Genomic DNA, 22,810 nt, shown 5'->3' with positions numbered 1-22,810 from the left:
TTGGAGATATTGGCAACTGATTTCATTTTATGGCATGAATCTTCTGTAAGTTTATAGTTTAAAGTTTGATATAAACATACTGTCATAATTTAAAATATGATCTAGGACATTGGTGGGCAACCTTTTATTTCTTGCAGCACACCTTGGAGGCAAGTCTTGATCAAAAATCTATGGTGGCACACGAGTGTGCCGCGTTACATATGATACCCACCAATGATCTAGTTAACAGCATAAATAGGAACAAAAGGTCGAAGGATGGTAGTGACACCCAATTAGTAGCCACTAACAAGAGGAACCCCCTTGGATCTAATTATAAAGTCTGCGTGCCCATCATATGGACAGCATGTCAATTTATATCAATCGGCTTTGAACTTTAAAATCCATAACCAAAGATTATCTCCCAAAATCCCTTTAAAATATTCAACATATTCAATAGATTAAGCTCAATAATCCTATTAAGCTGTAAAAATCTCAAATTTTCAATTATTTAAATAGCTTTACAACAAAAGCTCAAAGCACAACTTTATCAATTTTCCCCAAAAAAAATCAAAATCACCTCAAACAATCCACTCTAATTGACTGAAATGTGGCAAGCATGCCAAAAAAAAAAGTAAATATTTTTTATGCTTAATTATTTTCCATAAAAAAGTTTATTGAAAGCCATTGCGTGATTGAATCCATTATTCATTTTAATTCAATGATTGCTTTGTCAAGACCTTTTGTCACTTTCCTAAACAATTAAATTCTTCTTCTGTTAAATTTTTCATTAATTCTTGTTGGATTTCTCTTTATTCTCTTTTGTCACTCGCATTCAATTAATGAAAATTTTCAACAATGTATGGGATTTTTGTGCTGTAATGAATACGCACATACAATGTATTGATAGTTTATTTCATAAATTAAATGTATTTATAGGAGATAAAATAAAAAAAAAAAATTGAATGAATAAGAGTTAAACAATGTGATACAATGTAACGTCTCATGTCCATTACTGTCACATATAATGGAACATAAATGGTATTGAAGGAAGAAAAGAAAAATTTTTGTTTGTTATTATCCGAAAAAATACATCTCAATTATATTAAAAGTTTATGAATATGTAAGTTGATCTTTAACATTATAATAATTTATCTTTAACTTTATCGTCTAATGGGTTGGGTGTGGTGTAAGGATTAGACTATTGATATGATCAAATTGAAGTGGATTTGAATGATTGCAAAAGTATGTTGCGACATGATCCAAATGCACTTGATTTATTAGTCTTTAATAGCAGAAGTAATTTAATCGATCCAAAATTTGGCATTAAGCCGGTGAGACTCTGACATGGTGTCAGATGTATGTAAACCGAATTCATCACATGACAAAAGTCCCGATGGAGCCGTGTATTGGATCGATTTAAAGACTTCTTTTATTCAGAATATTTTTAAAGTAGATACGGCTAGAACAATTGGATATTAGAAATCACTATGATTACCCTTAGTAGTACTCATATTATGCGATTTAGGTCTGTCTAAAATTTGGGATCCAAGGAACAAGAAGAGGTAGCCTAATAATGTGAAAAATTCGCAAAGACATAATCAGGGTGCACAAGTCTAAGTGGCTCGGTGCCGAAATGGCTTAGTCTTTAGTTACTTAGTTATTTCATCATCGAACTTCAGTCATGGGTTCGAGACTCAAAAGAAGAAATTTCTCACTTGCCATTTATCATTTTAGTGTATCATACACATTAAAAAACCGGAATTGGATCCATTTGAAATCATTAAGGAAGATATTGCGACCGAATCTAGTGACCGAACAGCGCACCGTGTTTGAAAAGACACCGATAAGTCGCTGTATTAACAGTAAGACAAGAAATTACCCTGATGTAATCATGACGGCGGATTTCAATCCATTTTTATTGCAAAAATGTGGATTACCAAATTGAGCCGCATAGGAAAAAGCAAGCAAATCAAAAATTAGGATCATGGTCAATGCATTACGCTCTTGATTGCCTGAGTTGGATAACTTGTCGTCCTTAATATTCCTGAATTAATTTTTAAAATGTGGATGAGTTGATGATCGCTCTCTAAACTGTCTTCAGACTTTCTCTAAACCCGGCAATGAGCAACAGTGCGCCCCAACCAAGCAAATAGTTAAATAAGTAATTTCCAAAGTTCCCTTCCTGAAGATCCCACATAAAAAAAAATTCACAGCGTATCCACCTTGATCATCGACCACATGATGAGAAGAAATTTTTATTATTTATTTTAGAAAGCTTCTGTATAAGTTTGAGTACACAAAAGACTTCATTAAACAAAAAAAAAAAAAAGAAAAGAAAAAAAGAGATCGAAAGGTCAAATCCATTGAATGTCGCAGCCATAATACAAACAACAGCATAAACTATTTATTTTAATTTAATTAAGCTATTTTTTTTTTTGCTTTTATCTTATTAAAGGAACGAGAAGAAATCATAAATCACAGACTGTCATTCGTTAAATGTTAAAGTAAAAAAAAGAGAAAAGACATAAAAAGGCTTGACAATGTTAACAATGTTGAAAGAGAGGTCGATTATGGACAAGAAAATCAGATTAAATTTGGCACGACTTGACGATTGATTTTTATGCTTTTCTTCATGCTCATGCCTTTTTTTAAAAAATATTTTTTTGTTGTGTGACAACAACTGAAAGGATCGCAAAACAAAACAAAAAATCATTATTGGAACTAAATATCGCAGACATGTTGCCATTCCAAGCTATTAAAACCAGATCGTCACACTTCAGTTGTAGTCAGTCATAATCCATTAACTGCAAATAATGACCGTTCATATGCCTCATATGGAGCAATTAGCACCTTCAAAAAAAAAAAAAAATTGTTGTTATTACCGAAATGGGAGCCATAAGGAATTCTCCACGTGGCATGATATGAAGCATTCAGACAATCTAGACTGTTTTAATGAGCAGGAATTTTGTGAAGTTGAGGGGTTACTGGTATGCAGTTTGGTGTTGGATATGAAATTTGACGGAAATGCCTTGATCGAATTGAACGGCATGTTGGAATTGAGCGCATGTTGCATTAGAGCTCCTTTTGGTCTTGCAATTCAACGCGGTTATGACACGTAAATATACATTGCACTAGAAGCATTCAGAACTAATATATACATAATTTTTGAAGAACCTAGCCTTATGAGCTGAAGACACAACGTTTAATAATTTATTGTATCACATCCTTTAGACCAGTGGTAGGCAAGCGGCGTGCCGCCATAAAATTTTGGAAATGGCATGAACCATATGCCTTGTACGTGTACTGGTTTTGATCGAAGCTTACCACTAAGATGTCCCGCGAAAAATGAAATCTTGCCTAACACTGCTTAAGATCTACAGTTTATACTGGGATTTGAACTAGTTGTAAGTGCTGCACATTGAAAGGGTACGAGTATGTCATAAGACCTAATGTTCCCTTCGATGTATCCAGTTGCAATCCGTGTACGCAAGAAGTTCGGACGGAAAAGTGTTTCCAAAATTAGAAATGACCTGGATTTGAACCTAGGACCTTTGGCACGTAAGGTCAACGCATTATCATTTGGACCATTGATTGAATTTCATCGCTTATAGCTTTTAAACTAAAGAGTGTCAGGATGTCCACAAACCTAATTCTAAGACAATTGTCATTAATATTGTACCTTGGATGACCCTCAAAAATCAAAAATCGACTACAAAACCAACCCCTAAGCTTCAGTACCTTTAATCATCACAACCACCTTTAACACCATCACAATGCGCTACATTTGCCCCCTATTATCCACATAAAGTCCTACATTCCACTTGATAATGTATTATTAAATAAAAATTTCAAGTGAAAGAGACCAAATGTACGACACTTAATTGCTCTAATTACTTCACTAAGAAAAAAAAAAGAAGCAGAATTCCAATGGCAAAAGGTGGTATTTAAAAAATTTTTTAATTACCAACTCAGCTAGTGCGATAATTACAAACTTTTTTTTTTCAACTTCTCTTTCTTATTATATCTTTAGCGGATGGGAAAATTGTGAGCTGTTGAGCGCAGTGGAAAAATATTTTCGTTCACGTCATAAATTTTTCATGTGCATGGACATGAATGTGTTAAAAACAGCAACAAGAGAAGAATAAGGCACACAATAAAATTTACATAAAGTCAGTCAGATGATTGTGCCTTCACCTTGACACTATTTCCTTAACTTTATACAGATTGATCTTATGCTGTCTCTCTATCGCTCTATGCTTATGTATTAAGCATAACATTTACTTCCAATTCCCAATCACAACATTTTACAGACGTTAAAGGTCTTTTTTTTTAATTGTTTTATCCAATTAGCGTCTGTTTGTTTCAATTACCATTCCCTTCCACGTTTCATTTGTTTCGTTTCTAGCGCATTTTACTGTGTGGAGAATTTAAATGGATTTTCTTGTTTGCAGGTTTTGATTGGATTATGTTTTTTTTTTTTTTTTTTTATTCTCTGATCGTTATTAATTTCAATGTTGTTGCTGTTGTTAAGCTTTGCATGTGATCATGGATAATAAAAAATCGATTTTGTTGATTCATTTAAGTTCTCTTTTTTTTTTTGTTTTACGGTTATAAAGTTTGAAGGAATTTTTTTGTGGGGCTTTATTAATGCAATTTGTGATTCTTTTTTAATCGTTTCCAAATTTTCATGGAAGGTTGATAATCTTTAGGTGGTTTAAAGGGACAAAATGGTTTTGGGAGAATGAATCATCGAAATAACATTTTGCATCGAAAGAAGCAAATAATCTGCATTTATTGAAGCAAACAATTTGGATCAAAAGTAGCAAACAATTTGCATCAAAAGAGAAAAACAATTCGCATCAACAGAAGCAATCAATCTGCATCAAAAAAAGTAAACTTTTTACATCAAAAGAGCCAAATAATTTGCTTCAAAATAAGCAAAAAATCTGCATCAAAGGAAACAACCAATTTGCATCAAATGAAGCAAGCATTCTGCATCAAAAGAAGCAAACTTTTTGCATCAAAAGAAGCAAACATTCTGAGTCAAAAGAAGCAAACCTTCTGCATCAAACGAAACCAAAGTTCTGCATCAAAAGAACCAATCAATCTGCATCAACAGACAATTTTGCCCCAAAAGATGCAATAAACTTGATACAAAATGGATAAGAATTTTGCCTCAAAGATGCAAAAATCATCAAAGCTTCCCTCCTAACTCATTTCAAATCTTCCAAATTGACACATGAGCCAATTTTTCACATCCCATCACCATCCTCAACTTTATATCTCTCTCATTTCAGTTCACTGTGTGTTTTTTCTCTTCCATCTCAGCTGCTTGCTAAACGACTATTATTGTTGTCTTATGTGTATTGTTAATTGACAATTAAAGCCTTTTTAATATTATTTCTTTTTCAATCTGTTTCATGTTTATGGATTATCCGAAAGCAGAGCAAGCGGGACAGACAATGAATCGACTTCATTATGAGAATTTTGAGATTTCATTTGATTGATAAAAGTAAAGTATGTAGTCATGGTTTTCCATATTTGGACACACATAAAAAAAATTGATAATCACATAAGCGTTGATTGAGGAATTAGGATTGTAATGCCATTAATCAAAGAGTTCATATACAGGAAGTATTAAATAAAATGATATATAGACTTACATTTGGATCATTAACTGCATTATCATCACTATCATCGCTAGTCGAGCCATTTTCATGGCTGTTAATTGGCGCTGTTTGTGGTGACGATTGTCCAATGTAATTATTTCCACCGCCACTCATTTGCGGCGACATTTGTGGTTGAACTTGCTGCTGCTGATGCTGATTTGGTTGGGCTGCCTGTTGATGAGTTTGTTGTGGCGGCTGCATCATTAGCATTTGCTGATTTGGACTAGACAATTGATGGAATGTTGAATGATTCGTTGGTGGCTGTAAATTATGAAAGGTTTGATTCGGTGCCATCATATGTGATTCAGCAGCTTGTGGTGTCCATTGATGTTGACCATATCCTTGTTGATTGTTAATCATGCCAGTTATTTGACCATGCATTTGATATTGATCAATTGGTGGTTGTGATGCGTGATGTATATCTACGGGTATGTCGAATTCTTCATCTCCAAATGATGGTGTGTGGAAGGTCTGCAAAAAATATTTAAAATATGAAGCTTGATTAGAGTAAATCACGGAATTTGCTACATTATAATAAGTTTAATGCATAATTTAATCGCCCTTGAGTTGTAAATTAAAGGCTTTTATTATTGAAATCTCATTAGTTTACTGCCATAGCTACAATAACCCCTGCTAATAAAAATATCTCAACATTAAATTAGTTTTTATAATGGCTGGCTGGCAAATTTAATACGTAAATTACGTAAGCTAACAGTAGTGGACAACCTTTTATTTTTCGCGTCACAACTTGGTGGGAAGCCTTGATCGAAACTGTATACGGCATACAGTTCATGGCATTTCTAGACATTTTTGCGCACAGATTGTCCACTACTAGAATAGTGGTAGCTTTTATAAGTTAAGTTTTGGTTATTCCGACAATTTTGTCTGAATTTTTATTATTGCGGTGAATTTGGAATTTTGTCAAAGGTTGCTGCCACTTTTTTCTATGATATTAAGAGAATTTAAATTTAGTTTGATTGATTTAAAGTTGTTAAAAACTTGAAAAACTTTTTGAGGTGGAGAAATTGATCCTTAAAAAAAGTACTAAATTGGAACCTAAAGAGTAGGAACTCACAATTTTATGATGCTGTTTAGCTTGAGTTGTTCTTGAAAATCATATAAATTGATAAAATTAAGAATCAATTGGCTTAATTTGCATTATTTTGACATTTCAATTGTTCATCAGTGACATGGATCATTTCATCTTTGCATCAATTTTTTTCAAATTTTATAAATCCGTTAAATTGACCAAAAATCCAACGAATTTCTCAAAAATTCAATGATTTCCTAAAAAATTCAATCTCCAAGTCAAATTTCACGCTTGAATTTTTCAAAACAGTTAATCATCAAGCATTTATTATGTATGTAAAATAGATAAATACAATGAAGGATTAACGTCATACATAAAGTCTCTAATTTTTCATCAAATATTCACTTTATTAAGCACAAACTCAATACCATTATTTCCAATTTTTACATTACACGCCAATTTCAAAGTCAAATGGATATACATAGAGCAGCTTGAAACATAAAATTATGCATAAGAAGGCAGTGAAAAAGTCAAAAAAAAAAAAAAAAATGTTTATATTCTATATAATTTGAGCGACCTTTCTGCTAATAGCAATCAATTGTTATAATTTTATTTATTCCTTCTTGTTTCTTCTCCACATGTACTTATGCTATTATAAACGATATAGCTACTACAGCTGCTGCAATTGATTGCCATTTGGGAATTTAAGTAGATATATTTTGCTATTAGTAATTGATGTTAATAATTGGATGTAGGAAAATGGATTGATTTGTTGGCAATAAAATGCAGTTAAGGAGCTGCAGTAATTGATGGATGAGGTTGCGTCAGGTTTTAGAATTCTCAGAAATTCATCAGAATTTAAAGGAGTAGCCTTAAGTTGTTAGGTACGATAAGATCAAATATATAGCCGGGCAGCTAGCCTTGAAATAATTAAAATGGAATTTTAATTTCGGGTACGGGTCGAAAAATTTGGTATCTAAAAAGGCCATGTCAGAGTGTTCAATTTTGATTGCCAGCTCCGACATTCAAAAGCTCCAATAAACTTGTTGATAAATAGCTAAATGGAATATAATTTATTGACTCATTTATGTTGACTCAATCGAATGAGAATAAAGTCATGGCAATAAATTAAAATTGTCATACCAAAAAAAAAAAATCCTATCTAATTACATTGTAGCTACACAATGTAGCCGAACTATTCCATTTATATCTCTTTTCCGTCACATTTACTCTCTTTTATCTAGCAACAGATAATCTCAATTGACTAAATTATCTCATAAACAAACTTCCATGTATAAAGCTGTTGTTTACGAAAAAAATAAGGAAAAAGTTCTGGTGGGATTTCTTAGGGGTACTGGGCGCATTATTCTAATTTTCAAAAAAATTTAATTTAGTTTCAATTTTAACGGTTTTCAAAAATTCAAAATTTTAACGGTTTTTTAAAATTCGAAATTTTACCAGTTTTAAAAATTCAAATTTTTTGCAACTTTAATCACGTTTTCATTGGTTTTCTAAAATCAATTTTTTTTCGGAAATTCAAATTCATTTTAAACAGTTTCAAGTTTTCAAAAAATTCTTAATTTTAACGGTTTTTCAACATTCCAACTTTAACGGTTTTCGAAAATTCGAAATTCAAAATTTTAACAGTTTTTAAAAATGCCGCAAAATTAAAAATTGTTACGCTTTTTTCAATATCAAGTTTTCATTGAGTTTTCAATCTTTTTGAAATTCAAATTTATATTTATTTTGACCTCAATTGGCCAAATTTCAATTTTTAAGATTTTTTATTTTAAAATTTCAACGGTTTTTGAAAATTCAAATTTTTGCCTTCTTTTTGAAACACGTGTTTTGGACAATTTTTTGAATTTCAAAACAATTTCATCGGTTTTTTTTAATTTCTAATTTCGAAATTATCAAATTTAAATATCTAACGGCTTTTTGCCATGAAAGCTTAAATCACCTAACCAAGATGCACCACCTATCCTCATTTCCCTAAAGAATCCGCTAAAAACATTCATAAAGAATTGCAAATAATGTCGCATTGTCGAGTAAAGAAGAGAAAAGCAAAGGAAAAAGAATCTTTCACATTTAAATAATCAACTGATTACTTAAATTTATTTGCCTCGCGATTGTGAAGTAAGTAAGCATAAAGTCATCTGTCAAAATATTGTTCACATCAAGCGGCATCTCATGACAACATTAAAGGCTCTTTTTATTCCCCAAAGTGAATTATTTTCTCTTTCCATCTTGCTTTCTCCTTTGATTCTCTCTTTTATGTGTGTGTGTGTGCTGCTCTGTCTCATTTTTATCTTTTAGGGTTTGGATTGCTTTGAAGTTTGCGAATATTTTTTTGCGAATTTTTTCAGTTGGGTTGAAATTGAATTGGAGAAATGGAATCAGTCATTATTAAATATGATTCTCGTTATTAATAATTATTCTCGTGGGACGCTTCTAGACGCAATTTTAACTTTTTTTTTTTGCAAATTCTTTGAAGTTTTTTGCAAATTTTAATTATGTTTGTTTTCAACCGATATGGGTACAGGTGATGTGTAATTAATTGAATGTATCTTAGGGGATGTAGGACGATTTTATAGAAATTGAGACTTTATCATACAGTAGCTAAGGGAACACATTAGTACGTTGATGACGCAAAATTTGTGCAAAATGAGCTATGCTCTACTTCTTGCTAATTTTCCTGTATATTAGTTAAGTATATATACGATGATCAGACATAAAATATTGATATAGGGTTTAGGGATGCCCCTCGCAATGCTAAAGCTATAGATTTGCTAAATCAACAGTTTATGAATAGTATAAAGGTATAGGAGGAAGTATTTTGACCCATATCATTATATGATAAACTAGATCGTAGACTTTAAGTGCTATTTTTCTCAGTTCGATCTTACTTATAGTCGAAAAATAATTTATCGATCATTAATATTCATTTAGTCACGAATCGCAATTATTTATGAATATTAAAAGACTTTGAAATCAGGGATGTGTTGTGACAAATTTAGTAGCAGTAGTTAATGGATATTACAAGCTTAATGTGCTACACAATTAAGCTATTTATTAAGTAAGAGTGTGCAATAAAACAAGATTTTGATAATTGAAGAACTTAGCATTATAATTTGATAGGAACAGTCAAATTTCTCAACAAATTTTTTTGAACAAGATTCGAATCTGCGGATGTTATGATTTTCAAACACGTCCTCTTTCATCTGAGTTATCAATGGTTACTTAATAGCATGACATAGTGACAACTTTAGCTATCAATCAATCTGCTCTGACTTGTGTCTTAGACATTATTGTTGATGTGGCTTTCATTAGGAACTACTAGTAGTTTAGATTATTCTCTATGTTCCCAACAATTCTAAAGCATCTATATTATTGAATTCCTTAAATATAATTAACATGGTTGTTTGATTATAATCCCGAGTGACCAAATTCTAAAAGTTTTCGTTAAGGATCCGAAAATTCTATTTATCACTCATGCTGCCGCGATGCTGGCAAGCAAGGAATATCAATTCAATACATACGGAACATTTTAATTACATGGGAACTCCACTCAAAAGACAAAGCACAGCCAGCGACAGGGTCACTATTAGACGTCAACTGAGAAAGAACATATATTACAACTTATCTGTACGGCCAGCAAAGTAAGTAAGCAAGGTAACTCTCCTAAATGAGCATCATAAGTAAGTGCCGTCCCCATCAGAACAGCAAATGCGTCCCAAAATCCATCCACAACTTCCACAAACTTATTTATTTCATTCGCTTAATCACGAGCGAAAAAATGCATCAGAAAATAAAATTTATGGCACAATTCCGTGAATGTGAAAAAAAAGAGGGTAGGAAGAAGAAGACCACGGCAAGGAGAGATAGAGAAGAGAAGAAAAAAAAGGAAAAAAGCATGAAAATTTATTAAATGCACTTTTTTTTATTTCGGTCTTCTCTTTTTTTTATTATGTCGCTTTTGCCTTTTTTTTCCTCATTTTATGTATAGTTTTCGCTATCAATTTTGTTAAATCGAAATCAATAAATTACAACTTTAAAGAGACTTAGAGGAAGAGAGAGAAAGAAAGGAGAGACAAGTTTAATAAATTTTTTTTCTTCATTCTGATGTACTTTACACTCATACACGTAAACAAGACATGTATACACACATAGAAATCGATTGAGAATTGATTGCTCTTTATTTCGATCATTCGCCGTTATTTATGCGCACATTTTACATTCATCTTCTTTCCGATTGAAATGCAATGAAGAACAAAAATAAAAAATAATAAAAAAAATATATATAAGAAATGCATTTAAAAATCATTTTTCAGACTAATTTATTTATGGGCCATGAAATGGTGAAGGAGAGTTCAAGGAATGAGAATTTTTTAGTCTGGTGGATTGTTGTGGTTACAGTATGATGTGATGTATATTTTTTTTGAATTTTATTATATGAGACAGATGTGTCCAAATGGTTGGAGAATGACTTAAGGTTGTTAACACTTTGATTCGGACTTTGTGGTTGTCCAGGACATACCAAAACAACGCAATTTGTACATTGTTGGCTTCATCGAGGATATAGGCATTTTGCGGAGAATTTGGGATGGTACAACAGATTGTTTTTTTGAGAGCTCAATACCCTTACAGACAAAGACCATGTTCTCGAGAGCTTGCTTTCCTTTAATATACTAGTTAAGCATGTCTACGAGGGCGGCTTTCATCTTGTACTGCTCTTAAGGGCGCTCCTTGCCGGATAGGAATATTGAATTAATTTGAAGTAATTGAAAATATGTATGGACAGTGTCAAGCACTGATACGATTTATTTATAGTTTAGTCCAAAGTATCTCGGTAATAACTGGCAATAACAGCCGTCATAGTGTTGTCAGGGATACTTTCCAGTCATATTAATAGTTAATCGTTAAAACAGTGACGCAGTTGTGCTCTACCGATCGTGTTGTGTCGTTTGGGTAAGCTCTGATGCATACCCGATTCAATATCCGTATAAAGTATTTTTATGGAGTTGCTAAGATAGCGCTACGTTGCCGAGTTGACGGAAAAACGTCAGTGTTCCCTTTTGGCTCATTTCTCCTATAAAAGATTAGATTTGTCGTATTTGTCGTAACATCTAATTGTCAATTTCATCCTGAATTCGACCTGAATTTCTAATATCAAACTCATGTTACTTACTTAATTTACGTCGCTTTAAGTTTTGAGGCATCATCTAGCCTTCTATTCACAGCCCATTTTAATTCCAATCAAACTCATCTTAACCCACATAAATCTAGAATTGAGATTGTTATTCGGTATTGTAATCCCGTGACTGAAAATCCTAATGTTCGCTCAAATTTATAGAACAATCCGAAATAAGCTGTCTATAAAGTTAGTATCACACTTGGTATTGGTAATTAGCAAGCGGTAGCGAGTAATAGAGTCAGCTTTAGGCACCAACTTAGGGAGGCTATGGATTACACTTGATCTATTCGTCCAGCAAAATAAAGAATTAAAACAAACCATTCTTTTTATAAAACCAAGACCAATAAAATCACAACTATCCAATCCTTGACTCAAAGAAAAGAAAAGAAATCGTAAAAAATATTTTTTTAGCATAGTGAAATGCAAATAATCAATAAAATTTCTGTTGAAAGAATCAAACTGAAATAAAAAGTTCTTTTCTTTTGCAGAACAAAACAACAGGAACAAGAAGCACCAGAATATAATAAAAAAAAATTGTGAATGCAATAAAAATTTAAGGAGAAATATTCTTGGAAATTAAAAAGGAAATTTGCATTTCGATTATTGCAGAAAAACTTTTTTTTTTATTGGAAATCAATTTGGGTTAATGTTTATGTCGTTATGAATTTAGGAAAGGAGGAACATGTGGAGATTTTAAATTGAATTTTTTTTTCGTTTAATAGCTTGGGAGAAATGTGTGGGTTTTTATGGATTTCTTTGAAGTTTCGTGGGATTTTTTTGGGAACTTCTGAATTGAGTTTTGATTTTTAGGATTGAAAAAATGAAGAATTTTTATGAATTTTGAGATTTTTGAATTAATTTCTGGTCATCTGCTTAATTCATAGATCTCTAATAAGTAAGGAACTAAGTGGAACTAATTATCCTGAGAGACACTAACCCGAACAGCACAATGTGTTTGCGAGGACATCATCGTCTTATCTACATATAAGGCACGTAATTTCCCTCATTCCCTTCATTCACCTCATTCCCCTCACTGTAAGGTACCGGTCAACTGAATTCGACCTTTTTTACGACAAGAAACTGAGTTTCGCAACATTGTGTCTTTGGGGCAGTGTTGTAATGGAAGATGTCTGCCGAAGAAAAAGACAGCAGGTTCTGTTTTTCAGACAGAATTTGTCTTTCAAAAGATTTTATCTGCGGAAGAAAGTTGTCTTCTTGCATCTACACAATCTGCCAAAAGACAATATAATTTATCTGCAAGAAGACAACTTTCTTCCGCAGATAATATCTTTATAAAGAAAAAGTCTTCTGCAGAAAAACTGGCAGATTGCAACACTGATTTGGCGTAATCAAATATCCCGATTGACATAATTGAACAAGGCTCCGCCAGTGAGTTGGACTGGAGGCCGCTTCCATATGGTGATAATAAATGAAGTTTATAATTCTAAATTTAAATCTAATTTGAAGAAATTCCATCTAGCTACCAACGTGGCTGGAAAATGAAAATTTGTGCCATTTAAAGTCAAAACTCTTGCATTCACAAAAAAGCCTTTAACTAATTTAGTAAATCATGAAATTTTTGTCATATTCTAGAATCTAAATGATTAGAAAACGTTGAAGTGTTTCCTTATCAAAAGCAAGGAAGCATGTACTTCAATATTTTATGATGCATCAATGAGAATTCAAGCTGAACTTGGAATTTTATTGAATTTTTTACAAAGACTTTTGAAAGAATATTCCTGTTTAAATGGTACATAATCTAAATTTTCAATAGTTATGTGCCGAACGACTTGTTTGTGAGGACATCGTTACGTGTTTGTGAGGATCACTACGTTGATTAATGGTACGAACGAGAAGTTGCCCTTGACGGCTGATTTTAAATGATATAAAAATTTCTAATTTAAAACATTTAAAATTCAATTCCAAAAATCAACACAAATCCAAAATCAATCGCAAACAGCACATAAAAATCAAATTGCCCCTAAAAACTCTCAGTTAATGCAGCAGAAAATTCTCTCTTCATTAAATAAATAAAGCCTACAAGCATGATAATTATAATTCAGAAGTGAATAAAAATAAATATTTATAGCAATTTATAGCGCCAATTTAAAACAATAAAATGATAAGCCCAGAAAGATAAATAATGATAATGATGATTTTTTGTTTATTCATTCAACTAGATATGGAGAACAATTTAGGTCTTCCTTCTTTCATTCTCGCTCAAATCACTCTCAGTTTTTATTTTGATTAAAGCGGTTCTTTTAAATAATTAAAGAAAAATTAAATCTTAAGTCATGGAGGAATCAGCTGATGCAGTGACTGAGAAGAAGAGGAGATTTCCAAAGTCCATACCATTTATACTCATTCTGTCATTATTGGAGAGGGTTAGCTCAATTGGAAGTAGTTGTGAGTTGAACATTTATGTGAAGTGAATATTGTAGGGGACTTAAATTGTGGCTAGGTAGTGTCGTGAGTATTTTTCAAATCCTTGGATGTCGACAATAGTCTGTACAATGATTGAGATATTGGAATCTCTTAGGAATCGAACCTACGTACTCACAAAGGAGTGATATTGATTTTCGGTCTATTGCCTAGTTACTCGGCCATCGATGCCTTATTCTCGCACTGGCAGATACGCCTTAATATGACTCGGTACCCCAGAATTCACTCTGCATAGACATTACTGCTGAATTTCAGATTTTTAAAGGAATTCGCTCCAGAACTCACTAAACTTGCGTATTGACAGATACGCCTATATATGACTCGGAATCCCAGAATCCACTCTGCTTAAACATCATTGCTAATTTTCAGATTTTTTACAGGAATTTTCAATAAATTCACTAAATTTGCCAATTTTAGCATTTAAAATCACAATAAAGTGTAGTTCTAGTCTATCCAAAAACTCTAAAACATCTCTTAACAAACGTACGTGCACATTCCCATGTATTCTCACAGATAATAACCCTAGTCTACCTGCCTGCCTGTTAATTATCAAGCTGCATACCAAATTTATCGTTTTTCATTAGAAATAATGCATAAACTTTATCAGCAATTAGCGTCAATAAATTTCTTCGAAAAAAAAAAAACTAAGCATTTATTCTAATTTTGCAGCAATTCTTCTTCTGTATTTGTATACAAAGCTGAATTTCGATCAGGCCACATCGACTGCTTTATTTCATACAAATGAATTTCTTGCATATTTTTTTCCAATTATCGGTGCCATAATTGCTGAAAGTTATTTGGGAATATTTAAGACACTTTTAGCTGGTTCCATATTATTTTTTATTGGAACTGCAATTGTTGCCGTAGGTGCTGTTGAGTTTTTGCATCTTCCCGTCATGTGAGTTCTCTTATTTTATCATCGCAAAGACGTCGCGCTGTCTAGATAAGAAATTTTGATTTACTTTCAGACCACTCACAATTTTCGGATTATTTATGGCTGTTTTTGGAATGGGATTTCTTCGTGGTAACATAACAGCATTTGGTGGCAATCAATATAAATTGCCCGAGGAGCAGACGTCCTTACAACATTTCTTCTCGTATCAAATTATGTTCATCAAAGTTGGTGCTTTAGTGAGTCGAATTTTTAGTCCAGTCATGCGACAAGATGTAAAGTGCTTTGGTGCTGATGATTGCTATCCATTTGCATTTGGATTTACATCGGTCATGATGCTGTTGGCATTTTTGACTATTTTGGCGGGAAAGAATTTTTATACTCATCGGAAAGTTACTGAAAATGTCTTTAAGAAGGTTTGTGGATGTGTGATTTATAGTTTGAAGGAGAAGCTGTTTATGAGAAGGAAGATCAAGAGGGATCATTGGTTGGACTATGCTGATACTCAGTATGAAGCAGAACTTATTGAGGACACAAAGAAAATTGTGAGAATTTTGAAGCTGTTTTCGCCGATTCCATTCTTTTGGGCTGTATACATGCAGCAGAGCTCAAGATGGATCTTTCAAGCAACCAGGATGGACGGCGATCTTGGATTTTACACAATCAAACCTGATCAAATGATAGCATTTAATCCAATATCCTGCATATTCCTAATGCCAATCTGTAACTACATAGTCTATCCATTGCTGTCAAAAATCAAGCTTGGCGGACTGTTGGCTAGAATAACAATCGGAGGATTCATATGTTGCAGTGCCTTCATCATTGCAATTTTCATTGAATTAAAAATTCAAAATTCCGCCCATCCAATCTCAATGTTGTGGCTTGTTCCTCAATTTGTTGTAATTTCAATAAGTGAAAATTTCTTTTTTGTTGCACTTTTAAATTTCGCATACACCGAGGGACCTGCCAGCATGAAATCAATCATGACAGCATGCGTCTTTACAACAATTGCCATCGGTAACATAATGGTGACGTTAATTAGCGGTGCAAAAATCTTTTCATCTCAAGTTTACGAGTTTACATTCTTTGCCATCATTTTATTTATTGCTGTCATTTTCTTTTCAATTCTGGCTGTAAACTTTAAAAAAATGCAGAGTAATGCTCGTGCGACTTGTGTAAATTAATGTTGCTTAATAAGATTTATGAATGTATGTAAATATTTTTTGTATTTTTGTTGAGATTGTTTAAGATGCTCTGTGATTGCTAAAAATAAATTTTTGATATTTTTTGTACTTGAGGAAAGTCACAATTGTTTTAATTTTAATTAAGCATGACTATATCTTATGGCTGAGTAAAATATTCATTAAAATACAAGAAATTTCAAAAAGTAACTTCCTCATTCCACCCGGAAGTTCAAATTTTCGATTGATTTAGTCGAGGATTATGCTTAAAAATTGGAATATTTAATTGATTTTGACTGTATCTTATGACTAAGTAAAATATGCTTAAAAAATCTCAAAAAGTACCTTCCCATTCTCACTCGGAAGTTCGAATTTAGCTTAATTTAACCGATTTCATCGACAATTTTCTTTGAAAATTGGAATCTTTAACTAAATTTCGATTACTTTTTTCATCTTTCCAGCAATACTCCTCCTGTACATGTATCAGAAGCTGCACTTCGACGAGTCAACATCAACTGCATTATTTCATACAAATGATTTTTTGATCTATTTTTCTCCAATTGTGGGAGCGATAGTAGCTGAAAGTTATTTTGGGATATTTAAGACTCTTGTTGCAGGAACCTTGCTGTTTCTGACTGGAATTTCGATTGTTGCTGTTGGATCCATTGGAGTTTTGAACCTTCCGGCAATGTGAGTATGAATATTATGTGGTGTAATTCGACTTTAAGGATTAATAGATTTAGATTGAATTTGTATCAATTGGACTAATTGACACTAACATGTCTGTCAGTTCCTAGGGTCAACTCCAAGACTATCCTATGCAAACTATAATGAGGATTCTTTAGGTCTCGGTCTCGAGATTTGTCGGGACTCCTGGAAGTTTACCAGTTGTCTTGGTCCTGGTCTTGGTCTCAGTCTCGAGAATTTGGCAAAACCGAGACTTTGGACAACCTTCATCTACATCCAAAAAATGCAATAATACTCTAAACCAATTCTTTCATTTCAGACCACTCACAATTTTCGGACTATTCATTTCTATCTTTGGAGTTGGATGTCTTCGAGGCAATCTGTCTGCATTTGGTGGAAATCAGTTCAAATTACCAGAAGATTCCAAAAATCTTCAACTTTTCTTCTCCGTTCAATTCATGTTCTTTAATGGTGGAGCACTGCTGAGCAGGATTTTCAGTCCAATACTGAGACAAGATGTGAAATGTTTTGGATCTGATGACTGCTACCCAGTTGCATTTGGAATGACTTTAGTCACAATGAGTTTGGGGTTTTTGACAATTTATGCTGGAAAAAGACATTATGTCCATCGTCCAGTGACTGATAATGTATTTATGAAGGTTTGTGGATGTGTCTTGTACAGTTTAAGGATGAAACTCTTAAGAATGAGCAAGGAACAGAAGAGTCACTGGCTAGACTATGCTGACACCAAGTATGACCAAAAACTTATTGAAGACACAAAGAAGCTGTTCCGAATTTTGAAGGTTTTCATTCCAATTCCAATTTTCTGGTCAGTCTTTATGCAGCAAAACTCACGATGGGTCTTTCAGGCTGCACGAATGGACGGAGACATTGGATTCTATACAATCAAACCTGATCAAATGATTGCAGTCAATCCAATATCATCAATCTTACTGTCACCATTTTGCAGCAAATATTTATATCCATTCCTGATAAGAATCAAAATTGGCGGAATGTTTGCAAGAATCAACATAGGCAAATTCCTGTGCTTCATTGCGTTCTGCATTGCAATTTACGTCGAGACAGTAATTCAAGAGCATCGAATTTCAGTGCTATGGCTTGTACCTCAATGGATTATTTTAGCCTTAAGCGAAAACATCCTTTATGTCGCACTCATGAATTTCGCATACTCTGAGGGTCCTGTTAACATGAAGGCTGTTCTAACTGGATGTGTTTATACAACAATGGCAATTGGCAACCTTTTAGTGACACTTATTAGTGGTGCTAAATTGTTTTCATCGCAAGTTTATGAGTTTATGTTTTTCAATGTAATGCTGTTGATTGCTATGGGGGTATTTTCATTATTGGCGAACGATTTTAAGAAGTCACAGAAGAAAATTCCTGAAACTGTGCTTTAGTGTAAATTTTAAGGATATTTTAGGGGCATTTTTGATTCGTAAATTAAGTTTTTTGTGATTCTGAGGTGGCAAAAGGCTGTTTTTGGGTATTTGTTGTCTGTTACCATCGATGACGGCTGGTTGCGATCGTCGATGACTGTTAACCGATGGTTGCCATCGCCGATGCCTGTTTTTCCGGTGGCTGCCATCGCCGATGACTGTTAACCGGTGGCAGCGATCGCAGATGCCTGTTTACTGATGGCTGTTATCGCCGATTACTGTTTAGCGGTGGCTGTTATCGCCGATAACTGATTACCGGTGGTTGTCGCCGTCAATGACTGTTTGTCGGTGGCTGTCATCAGGGATGGGTGTTTGCCAGTGATTGCCATCGCTGATGGCAATTGTTTGCTGGTGATTGCCGATGGTAGATGACATTCGGCTGACTTTTGCATACACTATGTGTGAATCAAATTGTTTAAGAATCATAACAGATGAAGACTGAGGCTTGAACAATAATTCTTACCTCAAGAGTTCCAATTCCCTAATCCTAATAGTTAACTTAATAAGAATCATGTCCAATATACTCGAAAATTCATAGAAATAAAAATAAACAATCTCAGAAAAGTGTCAGCATGTGTGCAAATTTTGTTTGAAATTTACTGTTAATTTTATAGCCAAACATTTGTAGCATTCACTCAAAAAATCCGTAAATCAGAAATTAATATGTATACAATGTTGTCTGCAGTGGTGTATCAAGGAGTAGATGATCTGGTTGTGCTTAATTTCTTTTACAGCACTAATGTAAAAATGTTCTTAAATCCTAACAAAATCCCACAAAAAGAACCAAAATTCCCAACTACGTGACTCCTCGTCTGATTCTCTTTAACTGATGATGCTTACTTAACAAACAAGTTATAGACTTTCAAGTTTTTTTTTCTTTATGTTTACATTTTTTTTGCCTCTTAAAGAGCCATTCACTCAAGTCATTCACAGTTTTTGTTAAGACGACCGCAGCAGTGTGTAGAATTTTTTGTGTATTTATATGAAAATTAAGAACTGATTATGGAGCTTCCTATAAATGCAAGTGTGGAAATGAAACGAAAATTTCCGAAATCTATTCCATACATTCTCGTTCTATGTCTGTTGGAACGAGTTAGTTCGATTGGAAGTAATTGTAAGTGAAAATTGGAAGCTTTTTGGATGTTAATTGGCTGATGTAATTTTGTAATTTAATTGTGAAATTGGCTTGGAAGAGCTTTTAAGTGCCGATAAGGCTAGAATTCATGATTTTAGTGATCCATGCTTGAAGGTCTATTGAACCTGCTTCATATTTGGACTAGATTAGGATTTTGATCCAAATTTGATTCAAATTTCCAAATTTTTGAGTATTTCCCTTCCATTAGGACCTAAATCTAATGATTCCAACTTCCAGCAATCCTCCTCCTATATCTCCATCACAAACTCCAATTCGATCAATCAACATCGACAGCCTTATATCACGCAAATGAATTCCTGACCTTTTTCTTCCCCATAATTGGTGCAATCATAGCTGAAAGTTATCTAGGAATATTTAAAACACTTTTGGGTAGTTCCTTGCTATTTTGTGCAGGCACGGGTATCGTTGTTGTTGGTGCAATTGAGTTGCTGCATCTTCCAGCAATGTAAGTAGACAAAAATTAATCTCGAAGGCGCCATACAGTCTGGATAACAAGTTTCTTATTAATTTGATTACAGTCCACTTACATTTGTCGGATTATTTATGGCTGTGTTTGGAATTGGATGTCTTCGTGGCAATATCACAGCATTTGGAGGCAATCAATATAAATTACCAGAAGAATCGCAAATCTTTCAACTTTTCTTCTCGCTACAAATTATGTTTGTCAAAGGTGGTGCATTGATGAGTCGAATATTTAGTCCAGTTGTGAGACAGGACATAAAATGCTTTGGAGCAAACGATTGTTATCCATTAGCATTTGGATTAACTTTAGTTACGATGTTATTGGGATTTTTGATAATATTAGCAGGAAAGCCATTTTATGTTCATCGTCCAGTCAGCGAAAATATATTCATGAAAGTTTGTGGCTGTGCTTTTTATAGTCTTAAGAAAAAGATGTCAAGTGGAAAGGATGTGATGAAGAATCATTGGCTTGACTATGCTGATGATAAATATGAGTCACAGTTGATTGATGACACGAAGAAAGTTTTCAGGATTTTGAAAGTTTTTATGCCAGTTCCGATATTCTGGTCTGTATACATGCAGCAGAGTTCAAGGTGGATCTTTCAAGCTACAAGAATGGACGGTGATCTTGGCTTTTACACAATCAAACCCGACCAAATGATTGCATTAAATCCAATATCTTCAATAACCTTGATTCCAGTCTGTAATTATGTCTTCTATCCATTACTGTCGAAAATTAATCTCGGCGGATTACTTGCAAGAATAACAATTGGCGGATTTTTATGCTTTACAGCATTCTGCATTGCAACTGTCGTCGAGGCAATAATTCAAGAAAACCGGATCTCAATGTTATGGTTGGCACCTCAATGGATGATTGTAGCTTTAAGTGAAAATTTCTTTATGGTGTCAGTCTTAAATTTCGCATACACCGAGGGACCTGCTAATATGAAATCAGTCATGACAGCGTGTGTCTACACAACAATTGCAATCGGTAACATTTTTGTGACGTTAATTAGCGGTGCTAAAATCTTTTCGAATCAAGTTCATGAGTTCATTTTCTTCCTTACGATTTTGTTTTTTGGGATGATTTGGTTTGCAGTTTTGGCAATGAAATTTAGGAAGTCTCAAAGGAAGGAGAAGGATGGTGTTGTGAATTAGACATGTTGGATTGTATTTTGTGATAGACTTGGTGATTGCTCGTAAGACATTAACTTTGCAAGACATTAAGCTTAAGAATTTTCATCAGAAGTTCTATAAATTTACTTTGTGATTCATAGAAATAAATATTGATATTTATTTGAAGCTTTTTGTCTTACTAACTTGCTTGCATTACGTTACAGATCAGCTGTGGTCTGTAACTTCCCTTGGATTGCAACTGTTACCAGCTTTAAAGCAGACCATAGATTGCCGTTTGTCATTATCAACTGTCTAAATCATATAACGTGTTCGCCAGTGTATGGTTACGCTCTCAGTAAGACACGCAGTTACTCTGGCGACAACGTGATGGCTGTAAAATTCAGTTTGTCGGATTGAGCCGCTCGGGTGTAATACAGTCTCGTTCAAATATCCACTAAACGCCCAAATATTGATACGATAATTCGGTATTCGCTGCGATAGTTCGCTATATTCTTAATGTTTCACCTAATTCCGATTCCAATACTCAGCTAAAAATCTAATCCCAACCCGGCACAACCCAAAATCTACTAAACAACTCCATCTGTTCCTATTTTCTAAAAACTCTTAAGAACACCTTAAACAAATACGATTAAATTGCATTAAATATTTCAAACAATTTGTTTTATCACTTCTTCCACATTCCCATTAAGTCTTGATATGCATGCACAATCTGCACATGCACAGATGATAACACAAACAAAAGGAATCCTCTTAATTACTCTATGATATTTGCACACTTCTTCCTCTATTATCAAAGTTAAATTGTGTTTGTTTAATTTACTTCATTTTTTTTATGCGTTCTGAGTATTTTCTGTTTTTGTTGCTGTTGTAGCTGTCTGCTGTATTAGCTAAAGTTCATAAATAGTTTACAGAAAAATAAAAATGTTTTTTTATGTGTTTTCAACTTTATTTTTTCATAAGAGAAAGAGGAAAGAGAGAGAAAAGGAAATTGAGGAAAAATGAGTAAGGATGGATGTGGATGTGGTAAGAAGGTGGGCGCATTTGATCAAGTGCTGACCATACTCATCGTTTTAACTTTAATATTTATCTACAGTGTTAGATTTCAGTGTCAGAATGCTCAAAGTTGAATCTTCTTTAACTGCTGCCTTAGTTCCTATTTCCTGGCGATGCCACTAGTCATATATTGTTCACAGGCAGTCAAAAGCTGACATTTGACCAGAATAAAGCCAACAATCAAGCAAAACATCAATTATTCCCCTTAAAATCCAATAATATCATCAAAATCCCCCAAAATGACCTCAGTCCACCTCAATTCCTTCATAAAATATCACTAAAAAGTTACAGACATGAAAAATAAATTCATTTTTATTGCATTTGCATCGCGCCATTTCTGGTTAGTTATTTATGAATAAGAGCTACACACATATACAAAAGGAGAAATATCATAGTTATGCATAGCATAAAGCAGAAATCGAATAGGAATATGCATCTTGAGCATTGCGACAATAAATTCCTAAATACGCG

The 22,810-nt window shown here is 33.5% G+C and overlaps 3 protein-coding genes across 5 annotated transcripts in view; 2 read left to right on the top strand and 1 right to left on the bottom strand.

Annotated features, from left to right (window-relative positions):
• LOC139098359 (TOX high mobility group box family member 4-A-like) overlaps positions 1–22,810 on the bottom strand; it is a 195,883-nt gene that overhangs the window by 48,665 nt on the left and 124,408 nt on the right. For both annotated transcript variants that reach the window (XM_070650533.1, XM_070650532.1), the window contains one exon: positions 5,643–6,119. In XM_070650533.1, coding sequence (XP_070506634.1) covers positions 5,643–6,119 — 477 coding nt within the window. The remainder of the gene's footprint in view (positions 1–5,642; positions 6,120–22,810) is intronic.
• On the top strand, positions 14,062–19,101 carry LOC139098386 (peptide transporter family 1-like). 2 transcript variants are annotated; one of them, XM_070650574.1, is made up of 3 exons: positions 14,062–14,278; positions 16,849–17,077; positions 17,394–19,101. In XM_070650574.1, the coding sequence occupies exons 1-3, from the start codon at positions 14,167–14,169 to the stop codon at positions 18,490–18,492; spliced, it is 1,440 nt and encodes a 479-aa protein (XP_070506675.1). In that variant the 5' UTR covers positions 14,062–14,166; the 3' UTR covers positions 18,493–19,101. The 2 variants fall into 2 exon arrangements, with proteins under 2 accessions (XP_070506675.1, XP_070506674.1); XM_070650573.1 differs by lacking the exons at positions 16,849–17,077; positions 17,394–19,101 and adding exons at positions 14,984–15,212; positions 15,283–16,508 and having other exon boundaries at positions 14,086–14,278.
• LOC139098338 (peptide transporter family 1-like) lies at positions 19,486–21,360 on the top strand. Its single transcript, XM_070650497.1, has 3 exons — positions 19,486–19,645; positions 19,904–20,132; positions 20,206–21,360. The coding sequence occupies exons 1-3, from the start codon at positions 19,534–19,536 to the stop codon at positions 21,305–21,307; spliced, it is 1,443 nt and encodes a 480-aa protein (XP_070506598.1). The 5' UTR covers positions 19,486–19,533; the 3' UTR covers positions 21,308–21,360.

The sequence above is a fragment of the Chironomus tepperi genome, unplaced genomic scaffold (genome assembly GCF_022539635.2).
Source record: "Chironomus tepperi strain 1889 unplaced genomic scaffold, CSIRO-AGI_Ctep_v1 contig_445, whole genome shotgun sequence".
NCBI classification, from domain to species: domain Eukaryota; kingdom Metazoa; phylum Arthropoda; class Insecta; order Diptera; family Chironomidae; genus Chironomus; species Chironomus tepperi.
This window is presented reverse-complemented; position numbering and strand designations above follow the sequence as displayed.

What these genes read in the sequence shown, in the direction of transcription:
- LOC139098386 (XM_070650573.1), top strand. Translation starts at nt 14,167, where the DNA reads ATGGAGGAATCAGCTGATGCAGTGACTGAGAAGAAGAGGAGATTTCCA. An exon ending in TAGCTCAATTGGAAGTAGTT is followed by an intron (nt 14,279 to 14,983) that starts GTGAGTTGAACA and finishes CTAATTTTGCAG; the next exon opens with CAATTCTTCTTCTGTATTTG. An exon ending in TTTTTGCATCTTCCCGTCAT is followed by an intron (nt 15,213 to 15,282) that starts GTGAGTTCTCTT and finishes ATTTACTTTCAG; the next exon opens with ACCACTCACAATTTTCGGAT.
- LOC139098338 (XM_070650497.1), top strand. Translation starts at nt 19,534, where the DNA reads ATGGAGCTTCCTATAAATGCAAGTGTGGAAATGAAACGAAAATTTCCG. An exon ending in TAGTTCGATTGGAAGTAATT is followed by an intron (nt 19,646 to 19,903) that starts GTAAGTGAAAAT and finishes TCCAACTTCCAG; the next exon opens with CAATCCTCCTCCTATATCTC. An exon ending in TTGCTGCATCTTCCAGCAAT is followed by an intron (nt 20,133 to 20,205) that starts GTAAGTAGACAA and finishes ATTTGATTACAG; the next exon opens with TCCACTTACATTTGTCGGAT.